The sequence below is a fragment of the Notolepis coatsorum genome, assembly GCF_963971535.1.
Source record: "Notolepis coatsorum genome assembly, chromosome: 2".
In the NCBI taxonomy this organism is placed as follows: domain Eukaryota; kingdom Metazoa; phylum Chordata; class Actinopteri; order Aulopiformes; family Paralepididae; genus Notolepis; species Notolepis coatsorum.
The window spans coordinates 19,380,580-19,405,692 of NC_140166.1; the positions used below are offsets into that span (position 1 = coordinate 19,380,580).

General features: G+C 45.4%; 2 protein-coding genes across 3 annotated transcripts in view; one reads left to right on the forward strand and one right to left on the reverse strand.

The window, feature by feature from the left end:
• The window catches only part of entr1 (endosome associated trafficking regulator 1), a 112,175-nt gene extending 95,521 nt beyond the window's left edge, over positions 1-16,654 (reverse strand). The window contains exon 1 of the mRNA XM_084338056.1: positions 16,571-16,654. Within this exon, the coding sequence (XP_084194182.1) occupies positions 16,571-16,616 (46 nt within the window). The 5' untranslated portion in view covers positions 16,617-16,654. The remainder of the gene's footprint in view (positions 1-16,570) is intronic.
• Positions 16,655-17,106: 452 nt separating this feature from the next.
• Positions 17,107-25,113, forward strand: part of chek2 (checkpoint kinase 2) — a 112,402-nt gene continuing 104,395 nt past the window's right edge. For both annotated transcript variants that reach the window (XM_084308877.1, XM_084308878.1), the window contains exons 1-2: positions 17,107-17,187; positions 23,992-24,254. In XM_084308877.1, coding sequence (XP_084165003.1) covers positions 24,008-24,254 — 247 coding nt within the window. In that variant the 5' untranslated portion in view covers positions 17,107-17,187; positions 23,992-24,007. The remainder of the gene's footprint in view (positions 17,188-23,991; positions 24,255-25,113) is intronic.

Consider the following 25,113-nt stretch of genomic DNA (forward strand, 5'->3'; position numbering starts at 1 on the left):
CCTTCTCCTGGAGTAGGCATGTCGGCGTGGTTAGGGCACGGGACTGGTTCTGGTCACGCTGGTCCAGATCAGTTGAACCCGTTGTCCGCCGGGGATGCAGATCTGCTGTTCTGGTACCCTGAGGGACTTGGGCTTTTTTCAGGGGGAAAAATGCCAGGTCGGTCTGGGTGTCACAGGGTTAAGCGCTATGGAGACCCTGGTTGGGTATGTTTTTACTCAGCACTGTCGTCATGGCTTACAGCCATGCCATTCTGTACGCGCTCGATCTCGTCGGATCTCGGCCGCTACACAGGTTGGTCCTGGTTAGTACTTGGTTGGGAGACCGCCGGGGAATACCAGGTACGGTGTGCTTAGGGGCTGGTTCTCCATTATTTTTCGCTCCTCTCTCACGCATGGCGAAGAGGGGCCTGTGGGGGTGGTTTTTTGACCTCCTCTGGTGACCCTGTGCTTCCCGTACCGCCAGGCCCGGTCCGAAGTGATGTTTGCGACCCGTAGGCCTGGGTTAACCCTTTTTGGAAACTGAAACACTTGTACTGCGGTATAGCCGGTGTATACCCGCAGGTGTGTTTTGGAGTTTTTTCTTGAGGGGTTATAGGAACAACCACCGCATTGGGTAACACCGAGGTGGTTGATTCCCTGGTGTGTTGGAGCAGTGTCAACTCCCGGGTTCACCGTTTGAGGGTGCCCCTGCATGTTCATGACGTCTGCCAATCGTGTCAGCCTTCTCTGCCTCGACCCCTCTGGGTGGGGGTTGTTAAATGGAGGCTTGGTCATGCAACACCGCCAGCTTACGCTCCTTCCGCCGGGGCGGCTGTGTTCAGCTGTCCCCTCTGGCGCCTGTCTCGTCCGCAGTCTCCAGGCTAGGGTTAACAGCCTGTTGCCTGGTTTTTCCCCGGTGCGCTGCCTGCTTCCGTTGGTTAACCTTTTTTGTGTGCTTACGGCCATGCTGACTGCCTATTCTGCAGGGTCAGTGTGCCAGGCGGTGTACTATTGGGGGGACGGGGCCCGCTCGGCTTACGGCCATACCGACCTGAACACGCCCGGTCTCGTCCGATCTCGGAAGCTGGGCAGGTTCTGGCCTGGTTGGTTCCGCCTGGGAATACCAGGTGCAGTAACTGAGGGGCCTTTGTCCGAATACGCTGGCGATGTGGGGGGCGGGGCACTACGTGCCCACCTGGTGGGGTCTTGATGCTGGCATCATGGACTTCTCCGGGCCCCCATTCCAGGGAGTCCAGTCCTTTTGGTGGGTCTGGGTCTTCCTTCGTGCTCCGCTGCTACGGCCTTGCCACGGGGTTGGGTTTGCCCTTGACCCCGTGATTCTGGGGGCAGTAACGAGGTTGTTCCTCCGTTCGTTCCCGGGTGGCATGCGGGTTGTGCGTGTGTGTAGTCGTGGGGTCAAGCCACGGTCTGCTCACCCTGTGCGTTGAGTTGCTTGAGTGCCTCTTCGCACGGTCGGGTCCGTCGCCCTCCCGTGACGTCCCTAATAGGGGGGCTACCCTCCATTAGGGGGGGTCGGGGGGGCTCGGCCCTCCCTGTTCTGATGGTTTTGGGGGGCTGTCAGCGGGGTGTATTTGTCAGCCAAGTGGCTCCGCTTGGCCTCCCTTGTGCAGTAGCGATGCCAAGCTAAGCCACTAACGATACAGAACGTTAGGTTATGACTATAACCAAGTTCTGTTAGTTAGGGGCGATGCTTGGCATCGGACGCCGCTGCAGCCCTTGTCCTCACCTTGTGGTGAAAGCTTGGGAAGGAGGAGAGCAGGTGACCACACACCTGCTTATGAAGGTAAGCTGATGAGGGGTGTGGTCAGACTAATACTGGTATTAGAGGTACATTTGTGGTTTATTCAGTACGCGTGCACGTACGCGAGATAGTGCAGTAGCGATGCCAAGCATCGCCCCTAACTAACAGAACTTGGTTATAGTCATAACCTAACGTTATAGTCAGAGTGAAGCTACATCTCTGTCCTCAGTATAAATGTCTTGTTATAGTCAGAGTGACCCCACGGCTCTCTTGTGAACCACGGTTGTGTGCTCAATTCACTTTCAATCCACTTAATTCAGGACGTGGGTTTTCTTACAATTTCAAATATTGAAATACTTTTGTTATGAGAAGACTCTCGTGTCCAACACGTTGGGGAATACCTGAGAAGGAACGCTCCATCATGCTTATTTATTATTATTTTTATTCTTTAAAGACTTTAGGCTACATTTTGAATTGCACCATTATCAGTTATACCACTGGCCAGTATGGCTTACTACTACCATATATACCTGTATCACTGTACATAATAATACTGTACATACATTAGATTAGCATATTACTTAGTCAGTAGCTTCATTAGATATATATATATATATATATATATTTATACAACGGCATGCAAATTTCTCGATTCTGATTGGCCATTCACACGTCTTTATTGGCAACAATCCACGGTCCTGGGCTCAGGACCCGCCCACAACCAAATCACATAACCCTCCCCGGCTCACTCCGGGAGAAAACAGGATCGCGGACAACAAATGGTTATGTTGAAAGCACCATAACGACTAAATATGAAGCGATTCTGTCAAGGGGAATGTGTTAGTCCTTTAAACAATGTTGGATGATATAATTGATGGGTCTTGACTCAATCTAGAACAAAAGAAAAATCGCGGATTGATTGATAGATTAATTGATTGATTTAAATTTCTTCCTTCCTACTTTCTAATGACTGCAGCGTTCTCTCTCACACACTGTCCGACGCTGGCGTACCCACAAACACATACACACACACACACACACACACACACACACACACATACACACACACACACGCACACACACACTGTGACACACACACACACACACACACACGCACACACACACACACACACTCCTGTCTGCAACAGCGGGGGAGTCAGACTGAGAGAGAAGCAGCGCTGTTTTAAGTGAGCATGGTCTATTGAATTGATTGATTGGTTGATTGCTAATTTTATTACTGTACCCCTGGTTTCCAACTGGTTAAGTTTAGGCTAAAAGAAATAAATAAAAAAATAGGGCGAAGAAAACGTTTTTTTCCTATAGGGCAAAGAAAACGTTTTAATTTGTTTTACCTACTTTATATTCTGCATCTGGTAATAAAATTTTCAATCAATCATTCCAATAATACACAGTTGGATGTGTTAGTTGGTTGGATGCACTTCAAGCTGCTTCCACATGAGGCAACTTCTCTCAATCATTCCAATAATACACAGTTGGATGTGTTAGTTTGGTTGGATGCACTTCAAGCTGCTTCCACATGGAGTTGTGGGAACTACTTTTTCTGGCGGATGGTTTTTTCAATAAATCTTCGATTAATGTGTGTTTATTGTATAGAAATAAGGTTGGATGAATCTGGCAGTTGTATAAAAGCTTTACACCACGTGCAGTCGTGATTTGTGACCAATAAACCATGCCTAGGGGGGTCTAACGACCCTCGGCTGCGCCTCGGGCCTAACAACCACCCCTAGGCATGGTTTATTGGTCACAAACCACTCCTGCGTGTGATGTAATGCTTAATATATATATATATATATATATATATATTCCACTTAATCACTTTGAATCACACTGTGTATTGTTTGTGCACTTTACTGTTATCTTGCACTCTGGTTGGATCCCAAACTTCTTTCTGTTGCAGTGTACAATACATTTGGCTCTAATCTAATCTCATGTTTAATTGGTTGAACTGAAAGTGAATTGAGCACAACTCTACTGTGGACCATCGTCATCATCATCATTATTATTATTATCATTATCAAAATTATTCTTATTGGGGATTGGAACACGGATATGCAACAAAAAGATGCACCGTCTTCAAATCCTACAATAGGTTTTGTGATCTGCACGGCCTCAGCCAGCTAATCACACAACCCACACGTGTATGTGAGTCAACTCAGACTACCATTGACCTCATCCTGACCTCTGACAAGTCCAAGATCGCCAATAAAGGGGTTATAGCATGCGGGTAAAGTGATCATTATATGATATTCTGCACCCGCAAAAAGCTAAAACAAAAGGCTGGCTGTCACAAAACAGTCACATCTGGAGACCTCAAAACCTACTCTAGCGAGGCCTTTAACCTTGAACTGGAGAGTCTGGACTGGTCAGATGAGCTCAATGGTACACTGGTTGAAGAAACATGGCTTGGCTTCAAAACCAAATTTTCAACGATACTAAACAACATGGCCCCCCTAAGAACCACCAGGGTAAAAAATCACGCAGAGCCGTGGATGCTCGCTGAAATACTGACAGCTATGAAAACCAGAGACAAAAAATGCTGAGTTTCGTAAAAGTCAGTCAAAGCTTACCATTAAGCACGAGCAGTGAACTCCAAGCCCACGTGACTGAACTCAACTGGAAAGAAACAGACTAAGAAATGACGTAAACCCCATGATCAAAACAGCAAGAAAAAAATGTCATCAATGACAAAACCGAGGAAAACAAAAACAAACCACGTGAACTTTGGAAATTACTCAATAACCAACTAGGCTGCAGTAAAAAACTTAAAACCAGATTCTCAAACATAAACATAAACATAGACGGACAACACGCTCATCACAGTACATTTTCATGTACTATGGCGCGACCCCGGTCAGTCGCCTTTGGTTTAGCTCCGCGACGATTGTGCACATTTTTAGCTATTATGTTTGTTTTTTCGACTTTTTTTATTAAAACATCACTGGCGGGTATGTCATACGACCGCCAGACACTTATGGACCTAAACTCCGGACTCAAAGAGGAGTTGGGAGACACTTTATGCCCAGAATGGCTAACAGAAATCAAGCGGGAGAACGACAACAAAGGAAACGGCAGAAAGAAGCATAGAGGTAGACGAGGCGGTATCAGACTTAGATTAAAAAGATCTGCTTACCGTCCAGCAATTCCATCCATCTTTCTGGCGAATGCACGTTCGTTGGAAGGAAGGATGGACGACTTGAGAGCGAGGGTCCGATTCCAACGGGAGATGAGAGACGTTAACATCATGTGTTTCACTGAGACATGGCTCAAGCCAGCGACGCCGGACAACAGCGTCTCTCCATCGGACAATTTCACCGTCCTGAGAGCAGATCGCACGGCAGCCTCTGGGAAGAGCATCGGAGGTGGGGTCTGCATCCTCACGAACAATCTCTGGGTTAATCCCAAGGAAGTACATGTCCTCTCAAGTTCATGCTCCCCAGATATGGAACATCTCCAAATCCTGTGCCGACCGTACCACCTACCCCGTGAGTTTACCGCGGTCATTATATCCGTCGTGTATATTCACCCACAGGCAAATACTGGCAAAGCGCTGGTGGAATTACACGACCACATCAACAAACAGCAGATCAAGCACCCGGAAGCCGCGACGATAGTGACTGGTGACTTCAATCAGGCAAACCTGAAAAAAGTGATGCCGACCTTTTTTCAGCACATCGCCTGCTCCACAAGAGGGGGGAACACACTCGACCACTGCTACACCCCGTTCAGAGCTGCCTACAAGGCTGTAGCGGCTCCGCCACTGATGGGCTCTGCAAGCGCGAGCGATCACGACTCCATTTTTTTAATCCCAGCATACAAACAAAGATCGCGTGACGTCGTCGTGTCACGTGAGACAAGAAAGTGGTCTGACGAATCAGAGACCGAGCTCCGTGACGCGTTCGCGGATACAGACTGGGACATGTTTAAAGGAAGCGCCAGTGACGTCAGCGAGTACGCTGATACCGTTGTTTGTTACATAGCAACAGTGGTAGACGGCATTGTCCTCACAAAGAAGGCGCGGGTTTTCCCAAACCAGAAACCTTGGGTGGACAGCACTATAAGAACAGCCCTAAACTCACGCACCACGGCTTATAACCTGGGCAGAGAGTCAGGAAATATGGAAGAGTACAAGGCTTCAGTCTACACTCTGCGCAAGGCTGTTAAACTTGCTAAGAGGACATATGCTGAGAAACTGGAGACACAAATGGCACAAAACGACACAAGAGGCTTGTGGAGGGGACTGAAGACAATAACTGACTACAAAGTCAGCGCCCCCTCAATGGGGAGCGACGACGCCTCTCTAGCGGACAAACTCAACTCCTTCTACGCTCGGTTCGGTGTAGACAGTGTCGCCGCGGGGGGCGCGGGGGGGCGGGGGCGCTCTCTCGTTGTCGGAACACAGTGTGAGAAGAGCATTTATGCAGGTGAACACCAGGAAGGCTGCAGGCCCAGATGGTATAACAGGACGCATACTTAAGTCCTGTGCAAACCAGCTTGCCCCGGTGTTCACCGCCATATTTAATCAATCCCTGACGGAGTCAGTAGTCCCTGCCTGCTTCAAGATGTCTACCATCATCCCTGTACCGAAGAAACCCTCCCCAACATGTCCAAATGATTACAGACCGGTGGCACTCACCTCTGTGGTCATGAAATGTTTCGAGAGGCTGGTCAAGGACCACATTTGTGCCTCTCTCCCCAGTGATATGGACCCTATGCAATTTGCATACAGGACAAACAGGTCCACTGATGACGCGGTCTCCCAGGTACTGCACAGCACTCTCTCCCACCTTGACCGTCAGAAGGGGGGCTATGTGAGACTGTTGTTCATTGACTACAGCTCAGCGTTCAACACCATAGTCCCCACCAGACTGGTGGACAAGCTGATCGAGCTAGGCCTGAGCTCCGCCCTGAGCGCCTGGGTACTGGACTTTCTGAGTGAAAGACCCCAGGCGGTCAGGGTGGGGGGTCAGACCTCCAACACCATCACCCTGAGCATCGGGTCCCCCCAGGGCTGTGTTCTAAGCCCCCTGCTGTACTCACTCTACACACACGACTGTGCGGCCAAGTTCAGCTCCAACTCCATTGTGAAGTTCGCCGACGACACGGTGGTGGTGGGGCTGATCTCGGACAACGACGAGAAGGCCTACCGAGAGGAGGTTGAGGTACTGGAACGTTGGTGCCAGGACAACAGCCTGCTCCTGAACATTGGTAAAACCAAGGAGCTGATCGTGGATTATAGGAGAGGACAGCAGGAGACACACACACCACTGACGATTAACGGGGCTACCGTGGACAGGGTGAGCAGCTTCAAGTACCTGGGGGTCCACATCTCAGAGGACCTGACATGGTCAACACACATAGACACAGTAGTAAAGAAAGCGAAGCAGCGCCTCTACCACCTGAGACAGTTAAGGAAGTTCAGAGTATCGGGGAAGATACTCCAGTCCTTCTACTCAGGAGCTGTAGAGAGCATCTTGACCGGAAACATCACTGCCTGGTATGGGAACAGCACGGCACAGGACAAGAAGGCCCTACAGAGAGTGGTGTGCTCAGCCGAGCGTACCACGGGTATTGCGCTACCTCCCCTGCAGGCTCTATACAACAAGAGGTGCAAATCCAGAGCCTGCAGGATAATGAAAGACCCCCACCACCCCAATAACAGCCTGTTCCAGCTGCTGAGGTCAGGCAGACGCCTGCGAACTCCAGCTACTAGGACGGAGAGGCTTAGGCTAAGCTTCTTCCCCCAGGCCATCAGAGCCTTGAACAATGAACATTGAGAGACACAGAAACTGAACTATCCACACACAAGCACATACACGACACGCACGCTGAGCACGCTCACACACTAGCAGCCACTTTAACACTCATGCCGCACACACGCACACTTATGGCCAGAGGAAAGGCCACTTAAAGTAGTATAACATCAGGAACAGTGTATTGCACTACTAAAGCTACCTAGCATGTCCTATATGCTCTGTAAATACTAATGTACAGATACCGAGATGGCACACCATGTACCTGTTTATTGCACTGTTTTATTGGATTCTATTAATATGTTGTACCACTGTATTTTATTGGATTCTATTATATGTTGTACCACTGTATTGCACATCGTCGCGGGCAAGACCAGCCGCATTTCATTGTATACCTGTATGCCGTGACAATTAAAACTCTTGACTTGACTTGACAGACAAGCTGGATGTAGCCAATTACTTAAATAGTTTCTTCACAAACATAGCCACAACACTGGTAAACAAACTACCCTCCCACTCAGGGCATTATGGGGTAGAACACATAGTAGCATACTACAAGACCCTAGGGGTCCACAAAGACGACTTCAAACTGGAAATGGTAACAACAGATGAGTGAGGTACTCAATAAACTGAGCGCCCTCCAACCTAACAAGGCCACTGGCCATGACAACATCCCCTCCAAATTCCTCAGAGACTCAGCAGCCGCAATCACCCCAGTCATCACACACATAATAAACCTCTCCATAAAACAGGGACACGTCCCCAAGGACTTCTAAATTGCGAGAGTAATGCCCCTGCACAAAAAAGGCAGTAAATTAGACCCAGGCAACTACCGCCCTGTTTCTATCCTTACCTCCATCTCGAAAGTCATGGAAAAAAGTGTATACGAACAGGTCGAAAAATATCTTGCGGAAAAAAATCTAATCTACGAATTCCAGTCTGGCTTCAGAACATCCCACTCCACTGACACATGCCTTCTCTATTTAAACGACCACATCAAACAAGAGGTGGACGCGGGCAAATACTGCGGCATGGTCATGCTGGACCTACAAAAGGCCTTCGACACTGTCAATCACACCATTCTGATTGACAAGCTAAAAGCAATTGGTTTTTTGATAGTCTATCAGTGAGCTGGATGCAAGTATACCTGGAGGAGAGAGAGCAGATGGTGGAGGTAAACGGTACCCTATCCCCCCCCCTCACAGTAAGCTGTGGTGTTCCACAAGGAAGCATACTAGGTCCGCTACTGTTCCTAATTTATGCAAATGACATGTCGTCAGCTTGTGACTGCAACTTGTTCCCATTTGCGGACGACTCAGCCCTGCTGGTCTCTGACAAGAACAAGTTACAGGTTGAAAAAACCCTCAGCTCGGAACTAGGCAAAATCTGCATATGGCTCGCTGATAACAAACTATCATTACACATGGGCAAAACAGAGTCCATTCTCTTCGGTTCAAATAACAAACTCAGCAAGACCGACGGCTTCTCAGTTACAGTGGGTGACAATATTGTCACAAGGAAAGAATATATTACCTACCTGGGTTCAAGCCTAGAAGCAAATCTTTCCTGTGACAAAATGGCATCCAATGTAATAAAAAAAGTCAACCAACGAACTCGATTCTTGTACCGGATCGCCTCACTGGTAAACAAGAATACCCTGAAGACTCTGGCAGGAGCACTCATTCAAGGGTACTACGAGTCGACTGCCGCGATTACCGCATTACCGCGGTATCGCGGTTACATCACGCCCACCGCAAGAGTAGGCTGAATACCGCATTACCGCTGTTTTTTTATAATAATAATAAAGTACCCTCCTCTCGTTGGGCTTGCGGCTCTGCAGATATACCCTACTCCTCTATCGAGGTTCCAAGCGACCCTATTGGGTACCAGAAAAATCACGTGAAACATTGCAGACCACTGATTGGTCAGAAGAGAGACGCGTCACACGTTGGATCAGAGCTCATCACAACACGGCTAATAACGTTAGCTTTAGCTCCCCGCCGGAGTGGACTACCATCGCTCCTCAGGAGTACTAAACGAGACATAATGATTTTACTGTCTGCAACGAATGTTATAATAAAAGCCCTTCGTTCTATACACTTGTCTGATTGAAAACTTTATTAACAGACCGCAGAATGGGACAACTCAGCACGCTCTGAGCAAAGAAAGGAACTGAGATATGAATTGAGTATTTCTTGCCTTGCTATGGTCCGGTAAATACGCTGATGTTATTGAACGTGTAACTATATAACGTTAATGCCACAAAACGAATGCCTTTATTATAAAGTAGTAACTTTATAATAATAAGAAAGGGTCGGGGGGGTAACCACCCCTGCCCGCGACACCGAGTGAACGGCGCACGACCAGAGGGGAAACTTCGAATCCGTGTTTCACTTTCAATAACGAATGCGTGCTTGCCGAATCCCAAACAATATTCATGCTGCAAAGTCATCCTCTAAAGATAGACATTTAGACTAGAGGCAGGCTATATTAGGGGTGGACGGTATGGTCTAAAATTTATATCACGGTATAATTTGAAGCATAGACGGTAACGGTATATATCACGGTATCAGTGTTTCCGTTAGAATAATTTTTTTTGCCTAATAGGCAGGCTATATAAAGAATGACATCCTCAAGGCATGTAGATTTATAATATTTTAACTTAAAACTAGGCTACTTTTGCGTATAAAGTCATTATATTCCAAATAAAATAAGTCCTGAGTCGAGACTCCGTGCTGCTCCCATTGCAAACAGCGGGGCTGGATTTTGCTAGAAGCATATGTAGCTGCAGAGCCGCAGAGCCAGTGGCTCTTTCAGGTCGTTCAGCCGTTTGGTGGGGGGGCGCTGTTGAGCGGGCCTGTGACCAGACCTGAAAGAGCCACTGGCTCTGCGGCTCTGCAGCTGCATGCTATTTCGCAAATCCACTGCTGCAGCAGCCGTCCTCCCGTCGTTATCATAACACTACACACATATCATAATGTTTACAGCAAACTGTAGTTGATCACCAGGTATGTTTTATTAACGTAGAATAATTCATATAAGAAAAACGATAGGTAAGATCTCTTACCTTTCTCCACTGGTTAAAAATGCCAGGAACTGAAATTGAAACTTGCTGTGCGCCGCGGTGATATGTGTTTATTATGAAATGACAATTGCGTGTTGACACGCCCAGTGCGCCCACTGCGCGAAGCCTCCTAAATAACTTTTTCCAGTTTGCACATATCTATTATCTATGACTAATTCGATCTATTTTTAGGGGCAAATGCGATTGAAATAGTCGCGCTGTGGTTACATGACGTCATTGCTATTTTAGAGCTGCCCTACCGGTTACTCGGTATAGTCAAAATCCATACCGTAGAGCAAATTCATACCGTTTATACCGTATACCGTTTATACCGTCCACCCCTAGGCTATATGCTATAAAGAGTAGACTACTAAAAAAAATGCATTCAAACTTTTTTTTTTATTTTTTTTGTGTGCGGTAATAACCACGGCGGTAGGAAATATTTCGCAAATTTGTGCGGTAAGGAAAACATCAATACCGCGGCAGCTCTACGACTATGCTTGCACCTCATGGTACCAAAGCACCTCAAAGGCGCTAAAAACAAAATTACAAACATCTCAAAACAAACTGGTCTGCTTGACCTTACCACTCCTGTTCCGGCTTCAACATGGACGGTCGCATTTTACGTAGCTCCCGTAACCAACGCAACAGATCAACAACAAAAAAGTACTTTGCGCATTTTCTACTTTCCCTCCTGTGGATTATGGATTTGTACCTGAATTCACAACTCAAGCAGCAACACCAGACAGAAGTGGAGGATAGCGAAAACGCAAATCAGCAGTCCCATTGCGACTTCTACTTGTTAACGGGCATGGAGAGGAAACATCCAGCCTTCGGAGCCACGACCATCCACACAGTACTTACTGCAAATCCGGAACGAAAGAAATTACCCCCGACAGGCAAGTGTAATAAGAGATCAATGTTTTTATTATATCTGCTCATGTCGGGTGACATACATCAGAACCCTGGTCCCGTAATGACACGGAACCAGAGACTACAGTTAAATCTGCTGATCCAAGAAGCAGCAGCCAGCACAACAGATCAAATGCTACCCACACAGACGGCGGCTAACGACATGATCAACGGCAACATTCCTCCTCTGCCACCTCTGCAAAAGAACCCACGAGAGGCCACAGCGAGAGGGAAGGAACCGGGGTTCACAACCGAGGCGCCCAGCACGTCGCGGGGACAAAACAGCGAGGCATCGCTCCTTACACCGGCGCCGGAGATCAACAGCATCCACGCAATTGACGCTTCAGCCAGCAGTTGCACCAGCCGACCAGCAAGCGGCGACATACCCTCACCGAAGCCCCAGCAGACTTGGAGAGCGGCGCGGGACATCAAGATCACCAAGGACCCGACGGTTAGCTCGGCTGGCCCCGCCATGCCAGCTAGTCTACCCGGGCCGAGGCCAGGACAAAAGGCACCCCCCCTCCCCCACAATGGAGTACAATCAGACATATCTGTAAACAACCAGCCCCCCCCCCCCCCACATCACGGGCTTTCACACAAAGGAATACAGACTCCAGCAAAGGACAAAGGATCACCCCCCCCCCCCCCCCCTCCCCACCCACGGCACAAACAGCAACAACGCCCCCCCTCCCCCCACCACAGGACAGGACACAAATGAACAGAGTTACCTCAAGTGTGACGACGTCAATCTGATTACCAGCAAAAATGGACTTCACATATTTCATCTTAATACAAATAGCCTGAGACCTAAACTGGCTGAAATCAAACAGTTGTTTTTAAACGGTAAGGCTAACATATTGTGTTTCACAGAAACAAAATTAGACTCATCTGTACAGGATCCAGAGATTGAAATTGAAAACTACTCAATAGTCAGGAGGGATAGGAACCAGTATGGAGGTGGCGTCTGTGTGTATATACACAAGGATACCAAATACATCAACCGTACTGACCTTAACCATGATGAAATTGAAACTGTTTGGATTGAAATCTTATTAGACAGGGCGAAACCAGTACTAGTAGGCACAATCTATAGACCACCAGAACAGAGTGGCTTTTATGACACACTTGATGGGTGTTTAGCTGGGGTGGAGGGGGTAGAAAAAATTCTTATTGGGGACTGGAACACGGATATGCTACGTAAAGCAGCACCCGTCTTCAAGGCCTTCAGTAGATTTTCTGATCTGCACGGTTTCAGCCAGCTAATCACCCAACCCACAAGGGTATGCGATTCGACACAAACCACCATTGACCTCATTTTGACCTCTGACAAGTCAATGATCTCCAATAAAGGGGTGATAGCATGCGGGTTAAGTGATCATTATATGATTTTCTGTACCCGCAAAAAGCTAAAACAGAAGGCCGGCTGTCACAAAACAGTCACATCTAGAGACCTCAAAACTTACTCTAGAGAGGCCTTTAACCTAGAACTGGGGAGCTTGGACTGGTCAGATGAACTCAGTGGTACACAGGTTGAAGAAACATGGCTTGGATTCAAAACAAAATTCACAGCAATACTCAACAACATGGCACAGATAAGAACCACCAGGGTTAAAAATCGCGCTGAGGCATGGATGCACACTGAAATACTGGCCGCTATGAAAACCAGAGACAAAAAATGCTCTGAACTTCATAAAAGTCAGACAAAGCTTTCCAAAAGCTCAAACAGTGAACTCCAAGCCCACGTGGTTGAACTAAAAATCCAAAGAAACAGACTAAGAAATGACGTAAACACCATGATCAGAACCGCAAAAAGAAATTTCATCAACGACAAAACTGAGGAAAACAAAAACAAACCCCGCGAACTTTGGAAATTACTCAATAATCAACTAGGCTGCAGTAAAAAACTTAAAACCAGATTCTCAAACATAAACATAAAGACGGACAACACGCTCATCACAGACAAGCTGGATGTAGCCAATTACTTAAACATCTTCTTCACAAACATAGCCACAACACTGGTAAACAAACTACCCTCCCACTCAGGGCATTATGGGGTAGAACACATAGTAGCATACTACAAAAACCTAGGGGTCCACAAAGACGACTTCAAAACTTGAAATGGTAACAACCGATGAGGTACTCAAAAAATTGAGCGCCCTCCAACCTAACAAGGCCACTGGCCATGACAACAGCCCCTCCAAATTCCTCAGAGACGCAGCAGCCGCCATCACCCCAGTCATCACACACATAATAAACCTCTCTATAAAACAGGGGCACGTCCCCAAGGACTTCAAAATTGCGAGAGTGACCCCTCTGCACAAAAAGGGCAGCAAATTAGACCCAGGCAACTACCGCCCTGTTTCTATTCTTACCTCCATCTCGAAAGTCATGGAGAAAATAGTCTACGAACAGGTCGAAAAGTACCTGGCGGAAAAAAATCTAATCTACGAATTCCAATCTGGCTTCAGAACGTCCCACTCCACTGACACAGTGACATGAATGAATGAATGAAAACTTTATTTAACAGATTGCAGAATGGGTACAATACAGTACGGCTCAATACATACAATTGTTAAGGGGATGCAGACCTGAGAAAGACGTTTGTCTTGTTTCCATCAGGGTCCCCCATTTTCAATTCATATAGAATTGAAAATGGCCTCCTCTATTTGAACGACCACATCAAACAAGAGGTGGACGCGGGCAAATACTGCGGCATGGTCATGCTGGACCTACAAAAGGCCTTCGACACTGTCAATCACTCCATTCTAATGGACAAGCTAAAAGCAATTGGTTTTGATAGCTTATCAGTGAGCTGGATGCAATCCTACCTGGAGGGGAGAGAACAGATGGTAGAGGTAAACGGTACTCTATCCCCCCCCCTCACAGTGAGCTGTGGTGTTCCACAAGGAAGCATACTAGGACCGCTACTCTTCCTAATTTATGCAAATGACATGTCGTCAGCCTGTGACTGCAACTTGTTCCTGTTTGCGGACGACTCAGCCCTGCTGGTCTCTGACAAGAACAAATTGCAGGTTGAAAAAACCCTCAGCACGGAACTAGGCAAAATCTGCATATGGCTCGCTGATAACAAACTATCATTACACATGGGCAAAACAGAGTCCATTCTCTTCGGTTCAAATAACAAACTCAGCAAGACCGACAGATTCTCAGGTACAGTGGGTGACAATATTGTCACAAGGAAAGACGAAATTACCTACCTGGGTTCCATCCTAGAGGCAAATCTTTCATGTGACAAAATGGCATCCAATGTAATAAAAAAAGTCAACCAACGAACTAGATTCTTGTACCGGATCTCCTCTCTGGTAAACAAGAATACCCTGAAGACTCTGGCAGGAGCACTCATTCAAGGGTACTATGACTATGCGTGCACCTCATGGAACCAAAGCACCTCAAAGGCGCTTAAAACAAAATTACAAACATCACAAAACAAACTGGTCAGACTACTACTTGACCTGAACCCCAGAACCCACCTCACCCCTGCCCACTTTGACAACCTAGGATGGCTTAGAGTAGACGACAGAGTACAGCAACTTGCAATGGGCCTGGTCTACAAGATACACTATACGACCGGGGTGCCCATGTACATGTCAAAATACTTCCCAAAGGTCAGTGAATACGACAACCACTACACCAGAGGAAGCTCAACAAATCATGTTAAACCCAGATTCGGCTCAAACAAGGGACTAAACACGTTTCGCAATTATGCCACAACAATGTGGAACGCCCTACCCAAAGCTGTAAAGGAATGTGAATCCCTGCCCACATTCAAAACCGCTCTTAAAGAGCCACCTACGGGAGGCTGCAATTCGAAACTGGCCACCGTAAATGCCCAAAACCCCCACCACCTCCTAATAGACAGTCTCCTCCCCACCGCATGTATATATTCCCTCCCCGCCTTATGTATATTTCCCTCCCACCCACCCACCCCCTCCTAATGTACAGTCCCCTCCCCATCATATGTATATACTCTGTCAGGATCTAGGGGTAACAGTACTGTATATTTGAATACCGCTTATGTCACAAATGTATCAGTACTAAATACCTATATGTCCCTATGCCATAAATGTCATGTATGTTGTGTATGTCATAAATGTCTATATGAATTGAAAATGGGGGACCCTGATGGAAACAAGACAAACGTCTTTCTCAGGTCTGCATCCCCTTAACAATTGTATGCATTGAGCCGTACTGTATTGTACCCATTCTGCAATCTGTTAAATAAAGTTTTCATTCATTCATTCATTCACTCCTAGAACCCACCTCACCCCTGCCCACTTTGACAACCTAGGATGGCTTAGAGTAGACGACAGAGTACAGCAACTTGCAATGGGCCTGGTCTACAAGATACACTACACGACCAAGGTACCCATGTACATGTCAAAATACTTCCCAAAGGTCAGTGAATACCACAATCACAACACCAGAGGGAGCTCCACAAATCATGTTAACCCCCGATTCGGCTCAAACAAGGGACTAAACACGTTTCGCAATTATGCCACATCAATGTGGAACGCACTACCCAAAGCTGTAAAGGAATGTGAATCACTACCCACTTTCAAAAACACTCTCAAAAAACACCTACGGGAGACTGCAATTCGAAACTGGCCCCTGTAAATGTCCTAACACAACCCCCTCCAATGTACAGTAAAAATGACCAAGTATGGTCTTGTCAATATTCCAATGTACAGTGTTGCTTGTACAGTTGTACAGTGTCCCCCACCCACCCCTACCCAACCCCCCCGCAATCTGCTAATAAAGTTTTCAATCAATCAATCATCATCATCATAACTCAGTGCCAGAGCTCAGGACAGACACTGAAGGTACATCTTAAAATGTCATAGTTTAGATGCAGTTCAGGAGGAGCACAAGACTGCAGCTAGATAGACACACAGGCAGAATGGTGAGCGAGAGAAACACAGACAGACATATACAGAGAGAGACACGTAGACAGACAGAGAGACCGGTAGACATACAGAGAAAGACCGATAAATAGATAAGTAGACAGACCGACAGACAGAGGAGGGACAGGGTTAAAAACAACTGTAACTACAAGCAACTCACCATCTGCGATGATGAGAGTTTTGGCAGAGCTCTTGTGTTTAGACATAGTTACTTTTAGTTAATGCTAACTACCGCTAGTCAAACTAATAACCAGGACTAGTGAGTTGATCTATAGTAAATAGATAATTTGCTAATAGACTTAGTCACCAGCGTCTCTACGAGCAACGACAGCGTCGTTACAACGCGTTATTTTTTTCCGTAGGCGCATTTCTCGGAGACGCTCTCTGATTGGCCGACGCCTGTTTCTACACTGGTTAAGCTTAGGCACTCTTTCGAAGTTGGTTAGATAGAACGCCAGGTAGTTTGCAGGCTGTTCGACGCGGAAATGGGCAAAGACACAGCTCGTCACGCGATTGGGCAAACATGTCAGTGGCCAATCAGAGAGCGTCTCCGAGAAATGCGGCTACGGAAAAGAATAACGCCGATAACAACACCCGGGTCAGCTGGGAGGTCACGTGATCAATATCTGACTTCTCATTGGCTGCGAGTAAATGATGCGGAAAATAAACGACATTTCCCAGGAGGCCACAGTGTGTTGCTTCCTTCGTAAAACCCATTGCCGGCTAAATCTACACGTGTAGTGAAGTATCTGCTTAATTGCATACCTGCGAGCAACAGTGAGTAAAGGCTGTTTAACCTGTTTTTTAACCTGTTTTAATTGGTTTATCTCCAACTGGCTCTTATAGTTGAGCAGCAGCTAGCGAGCTAACCTGGCTAACGATTATGAGCAGTGACTGTATGAGCTAGCACTGCAGGCTAACTGGGTTTCGTTTGGTTAATAATAGTACACGCCACATCCGGGTACGTTGGTACTTTTTCGCGGCCACGCCTACCTTGATTGATTGATTTATTGATTGATTGATTGATTGAAAAGTTTATTAACAGATTGCAGAATGGGTACAGTACAGTACAGCTCAATACATACAATTGTTAAGGGGATGCAGACCAGAGAAAGACTTTCGTCTTGTTCACGTCATCAGGGTCCCCCATTTTCAATTCATCATAACATATACGACACACACTTGACTAGACAGTACTGCTACATCTATACATTTATGACATACCAGATTTGCAAATACAGTACTGTTTGTGATACAAAAAGTGTCCAGAAAAAGGGTGTATATACATTTGACGTAGAAACTGTACATTGGGTAGGTGGGGTGGGGTTGGGTGGGTGGGTGGGTGTGGGGGGCTGTACATTGGAGGTGGGGGGGGGGGGGACACTGTACATTGGAATACTGACAAAGCCATACTTGGTAATTTACTGTACAACTGGGTTAGGACATTTGTAGGGGCCAGTTTCGAATTGCAGTCTCCCGTAGGTGTTCTTTGAGAGTGTTTTTTAAAGTGGGTAGTGATTCACATTCCTTTACACTTTACAGCTTTGGGTAGGGCGTTCCACATTGATGTGGCATAATTGCAAAACGTGTTTAGTCCCTTGTTTGAGCCGAATCTGGGTTTAACATGATTTGTGGAGCTCCCTCTGGTATTGTGATTGTGGTATTCACTGACCTTTGGAAAGTATTTTGACATTGATTGATTGAAAACTTTATTAACAGATTGCAGAATGGGTACAATACAGTACAGCTCAATACACACAATTGTTAAGGGGATGCAGACCAGAGAAAGACTTTCGTCTTGTTTACATCAGGGTCCCATTTTCAATTCATCAGGACATATATGACATACATGACATACAGATAGACAGTACTGCTACATCTATACATTTATGACATACCAGATTTGCAAATACAGTACTGTTTGTGATACAAAAAGAGTCAAGAAAAGGGAGTATATACATTTGACGTAGAAACTGTACATTGGAGGAGGTTGGGTGGGGTTGTGTGGGGGGGGGTTGGGTACATTGGGATATTGACAACCATACTAGGGTAATTTACATTAGAGGTGGTTGGGGGGGGGGGGGGGGGAGAAACGCTGTATAAACAAGCAAAACTGTACATTGGGGGGGGGGGGACACACTGTACAAACAACAAGCACAATTGTACATTGGAATATTGAATGACAACCATACTAGGTAAATTACTGTACATTGGAGGGGGTTGGGTTAGGACATTTACAGGGGCCAGTTTTGAATTGCAGTCTCCCGTAGGTGTCCCTTGAGAGTGGTTTTGAAAGTGGGTAGTGATTTACATTCCTTTACAGTTTTGGGTAGGGCGTTCCACATTGATGTGGCATAATTGCGAAACGTGTTTAGTCCCTTGTTTGAGCCGAATCTGGGTTTAACATGATTTGTGGAGCTCCCTCTGGTGTTGTGATCGGGGTATTCACTGACCTTTGGGAAGTATTTTGACATGTACATGGGTACCTTGGTCGTGTAGTGTATCTTGTAGACCAGGCCCATTGCAAGTTGCTGTACTCTGTTGTCTACTCTAAGCCATCCTAGGTTGTCAAAGTGGGCAGGGGTGAGGTGGGTTCTAGGAGTAAGGTCAAGCAGTAGTCTGACCAGTTTGTTTTGAGATGTTTGTAATTTTGTTTTTAGCGCCTTTGAGGTGCTTTGGTACCATGAGGTGCAAGCATAGTCGTAGTACCCTTGAATGAGTGCTCCTGCCAGAGTCTTCAGGGTATTCTTGTTTACCAGAGAGGCGATACGGTACAAGAATCGAGTTCGTTGGTTGACTTTTTTTATTACATTGGATGCCATTTTGTCACAGGAGAGATTAGCCTCTAGGATGGAACCCAGGTAGGTAATTTCATCTTTCCTTGTGACAATAATTTGTCACCCACTGTAACTGAGAAGCCGTCGGTCTTGCTGAGTTTGTTATTTGAACCGAAGAGAATGGACTCTGTTTTGCCCATGTACATGGGTACCTTGGTCGTGTAGTGTATCTTGTAGACCAGGCCCATTGCAAGTTGCTGTACTCTGTCGTCTACTCTAAGCCATCCTAGGTTAGGTTGTCAAAGTGGGCAGGGGTGAGGTGGGTTCTAGGAGTCAGGTCAAGCAGTAGTCTGACTAGTTTGTTTTGAGATGTTTGTAATTTGGTTTTTAGTGCCTTTGAGGTGCTTTGGTACCATGAGGTGCAAGCATAGTCGTAGTACCCTTGAATGAGTGCTCCTGCCAGAGTCTTCAGGGTATTCTTGGGGGATATTTGCAATAGCATATTTGGCCTGTATAAAAACTCCAGAACGTTCACGTTGTTTGAAAAATCTTTACTTTCCAACACTTGGTGGGTACGTGAAGGATGCTATATAAATTCAAGCCATTATTATTATTATTATTATCACTGGCCAGTGGCCACCATTGAGCGTCCATTCTGAAAAGTTAGGTTTGATCTATTTCCAGGCCTATTTCCCCAGTCAGCAGGGTATTTCCTTGTTTCCCTACCTGGACATTTTATATTACGTTTATGAATCTACAAGTAACTTAAAACAAGAGGTAATGACTGTTTTGTCCTAAAGTTGTAGTTTATGAACAAACACCACCTAAACACTCATAAAATAATACTGTATTAAATATATATATATATCTACAACTGCTTGTATATATCTGCATATATCCCTGTTCACTTACCTGTACATACCTGTATAAGTGTTTCCCCTATATGCATTCAGCAGCGGCTATGAACTACTAGACTATTAAAAATATAATATAATAATATTTTAATTTTACTTTTTTTTTATCATTTCATTTGGGCTGTGGGGGGTGCTTAATGTACGTAAAATACTGACCTGAGGAAAAGGCTGCAGGGAGAAAGCACTGCAGTCTAGTCGATTTTGTGTTTTGAGCACAAAGTTCATCATAGATCTAGCCTCTTTATTTTGCTCTCAATCTAATCTAATCTAATCACTGTTCATTCCCCTAGTTTTTCCACAAAAGGGGCGTGGCACGACCAAACTAGAGGCTTGGTGATACAAATTCAGTGCGATTGATTTATTGCCAGTCTGATGTCTCGGTTTTCCTCAAACGGGGATTCGTAATCTGTGACGTGACTGCATTTGTAGGTGACCTGTCATTTAAAAATCAGCAAGTTCCCATCATTGGTGTTTCAAGCCAGAATTCACAGACATGGCAAATTACAAACATCTCAAAACAAGCTAGTCAGACTACTACTTGACCTGACTCCTAGAACCCACCTCACCCCTGCCCACTTTGACAACCTAGGATGGCTTAGAGTAGACGACAGAGTACAGCAACTTGCAATGGGCCTGGTCTACAAGATACACTACGCGACCAAGGTACCCATGTACATGTCAAAATACTTCCCAAAGGTCAGTGAATACCACGATCACAACACCAGAGGGAGCTCCACAAATCATGTAAAACCCAGATTCGGCTCAAACAAGGGACTAAACACGTTTCGCAATTATGCCACATCAATGTGGAACGCCCTACCTAAAGCTGTAAAGGAATGTGAATCACTACCCACCTTCAAAAACACTCTCAAAAAATACCTACGTGAGACTGCAATTCGAAACTGGCCCCTACAAATGTCCTAACCTAGTTGTACAGTAAATGACCAAGTAAGGCTTTGTCAATATTCCAATGTACAGTGTAAAATGTGTGTGTGTCCCCTTCCCAACCCCCCCCACCTCCAATGTACAGCCCTCACCCAACCCACCCAACCCCACCCCACCCAACCAACCTCCTCCAATGTACAGTTTCTATGCCAAATGTATATACACTCCTTTTCTGGACACTTTTGTATCACAAACAGTACTGTATTTGCAAATCTGATATGTCATAAATGTATAGATGTAGCAGTACTGTCTATCTGTATGTCATGTATGTCATATATGTTATGATGAATTGAAAATGGGGGACCCTGATGTAAACAAGACGAAAGTCTTTCTCTGGTCTGCATCCCCTTAACAATTGTATGTATTGAGCTGTACTGTACTGTACCCATTCTGCAATCTGTTAATAAACTTTTCAATCAATCAATCAATGGCGCCACAACGCCCATAATTCATCTCTTCATTGGAAGGACTTTAATTAGTATTTTTCTCCAGGCAATATCGATCTGAACATGAATGGAATTGTTTTGGCTCATCTGTACAGATTAATGTTACAATTATCATAACGTTAAGATACTGAACCTCCGTACTGAAAAGACTTCACTGCTACTCAACCATCATATAGTTAAGATACTGAACCTCCGTACTGAAAAGACTTTACTGCTACTCAACCATCATTACGCTTCCGGCGGTGACTCCCATTTGTCGCATGTCTTCCCCGACTCTTCTCCCGTTCATCCTCTCCTCATCTGTCGGTCATGTCTGAGGCTGCGGTTACACTCTAGCCAAAACGAAGCGTTTCATTTAGCTTTTCTGAATGCTGTGTATTCGCAGGCAAGTTAGATGTTGTTTTGTCTCCTGAGCACCGAGTGATGTATATACATGTAGTACAATGCCAAAGCAGTAGGTGGCAATGTAGTTCAAACATGAAGGCCATTTTCAACCAATCAGAAAGGTTGAACGCGCCACTACACTTCCTGCTAAAAAACAACAGTCCACCATCTTTAATACCTTGCATGAGCCATTTAGCAATGTAGCATTTATTTTTCAGCAAGAAACAAAGTGCAATAAACAAACAGATACATTCACTGTGTGTTCTGCCTCTCATTTGTTGATGAAACAACCAACATCAACACAATTTACCACCAAGAGCGGATAGTTTAGTCTCACAAAAAGATCTCCGATGTTGTTAGCTACATGCTAATGTGAATGGCATTCTCCATGTATATAGTTAGCATCGAGGCTATTAACGTAGTAACGTTAACGCTAGTAGAAATGGATAAACTTTATTTAACAGATTGCAGAATGGGTACAATACAATACGGCTCAATACACACAATTGTTAAGGGTATGCAGACTGTTGTAGTTTGGACTGGGCTCCTTATAACAATAACTTGACAACACATGTTGAGCTTAGTTTAGCCGCAGCTACAGGCAATCTGAGGAGGACGCAGCTGATATCCTGTATAGGTCCAGCCAGGGGAGAATTTGGCATCGGTGTCTACTACTGCGCATGGGCGTTGGGCAAGAACGGCTCAGTATCCGGTTCGCGCAAATTACATGGCACTGTTGTCTGCGAGTTTTCAAAACGAAAACACCCTTTCAGCGTTGCCGCTAGGAAAATGTGTTTTCCTGCCAAAACAGCGTTTCCTTTTAACTTGGACATGCAAACGTAATCATTCGAAAATACAACGTTGCTTTTTCCCCCCAGTGTAACCATGGCCTGACCATGAAAAGCGATAAATGCTAAAAAAATCTAAAAAAATAAAAGATACTGAGCCTCCGTACTGAAAATACTTTACTGCTACTCAACCATCATAACGTTAAGATACTGAACCTCCGTACTGAAAAGACGGTACTGCTATATACTAAACCATCATAACGTTAAGAATACTGAACCTCCGTACTGAAAAGACGGTACTGCTACTAAACCATCACTGTATACTGTAGCAGAGACACTAGTCCCATTCATAATGTCTTGAGCCTAGGGCTGGGCGATATGACCAAAAACGTTATCGCGATAAAATTATAAAATTATTTTCATATAATTCGATATCGATAATTATCGTCGATATAATGTCCGTCAAGTTTAATTAACTTCTTATGCTGCTGCGAATGTCTCAAGTCGAGTTGATGTCGTCATCAGTCCGCGCACGTTACACGTTAAGCAAGCGGAGTATCTCATGACAATAAATATGACACTAAAATACTCTCTTCCGCCACAATATATTGAAACGAACTGTATACCCCACACTACTATAAACGTGGCCTCAGAATTCAAAACACACATACTCGGCACGTAAATATATAAAACGTCGCCGTGCAAGCTAATTAGCCTAGCAAGCCTGTAGTATCTAAGCGCTGTATTCCATGACAATGTGCTAAATATTACACTAAAATACTCTCTTCCGCCACAATATATTGAAACGACGTCCACTGTATATCCCCACTACTATAAACGTGGCCTCAGAATTCACGTCACACACATACTCGGCACGTAAATATATAAAACATCGGCGTGCAAGCTAATTAGCCTAGCAAGCCTTGTTGAGTGAGTCCTACCTCCTTCCGGGTATATTTCGCTCTCGGCCATCTCCTTCACTGATTGGTTGTTAGCTGTTGTGCGTAAACACGTCATCACGTAACGTTGGTTGTTGTTAGTGAGTGAGCTGAGCCGAGGCTGAACGGAGCCAAGCTTGGAAAATCGATATATCGAAACTTTGCGACCACGTTTCATGTTTATTTCGAGGAAATAATTTATCGCGATAGTTATCGTTTTATCGCCCAGCCCTACTTGAGCCTATCATGATGTGCGGGTATTCAGTGGCTTCTGGCTGTCCTGTGAGTGGAGGAAATGAAGGGAGACAGTTCTGTCAAAAATTATTAAAACCTGATCGATGGTTCTGATCCAGTCCTCGTCTGACCTGATCTGTTCTCTCCCTTTTCAGAGAAAAACAAAGAAGAATGGCTGAAGAAAATCCAAATGACACAAAACAGCCACAGTCTCCCCAAACCCAGTCCCCCAAGGCCCAAACCCAGTCCCAGGGCGGGTCCAGTTCTTCCAGTGGTCCTACCTCGTCCAGTGGGTCAGGGACTCTGAGCAGTGTGGACACCATCCCTGTCACGCTGGCCTCGGTCCCTGAGGAGCCAGAACCTGAAGTCCAGCCCTGGGGACGCCTGCTGCCCATGGAGAAAGGATTCAGAGCTCATGGTAAGTATTCGCAAAGAGAGTGTAAGGAGGATTCTAGGGCTGACCCTTATAAGTCGATTAGTCGACTAATCGGTCGAAAGGAGCTGTAGTCGACTGGCCAACCTCTTAGTCGAATATATTAAAAAAATATATATATATATATATATATATATAATATATATATATATATATTTTTTTCTCATTCTTTCCAAAATAAAAGAGGCCTAGAAGCGTGGCTAACACTAATGGCACGCATACCAGAGGCTAACTGCCTACGAAAACAGGCACAGAGGCACTGAAAGAGGATTTCACCCATCTAATGAACACACTAGACTAAATATCAAGATGTATCCATCAGTGGACCAATTGCATGCTTTTGCAGAGGACAAGAAGCCTTCAGTCGACTCCTTCAGACATTAAGCAGTTTTAAGCACCCCCCACAGCCCAAATGGAATGATAAAAAATTAAATTAAATAAAAGAAAATTAAATATTATATATATATATATATTTTTTTTTAGTCGACCAACGGCAAATGTTGGCCAATCATAGTCGACCATCCAAATCCTTAGTCGGGGACAGCCCTAGAGGATTCTATCGATAGTGCACTAACATTACCAAGAAACGTTTGTTGCATTGGAATGCAACTAGCTTAGCGTTAAGATAAAAACAGTGGTTCTTGGTTGTGCATTTCCAAATTGTGCCAACAACATGTCGCCCACTTTGCATAGCGTTCATAGACTATTGATACAGACTAGGGCTGTCTTAAATACTTCGAAGCTTCGTTCGATGGCACGAGCTTCAAAAAAGAAAAAAATCGAAGTAAAACAAAAAATTATAATAATTTGCCTCCAAAATCTTGCGCCTCCATTCCAATGAAAT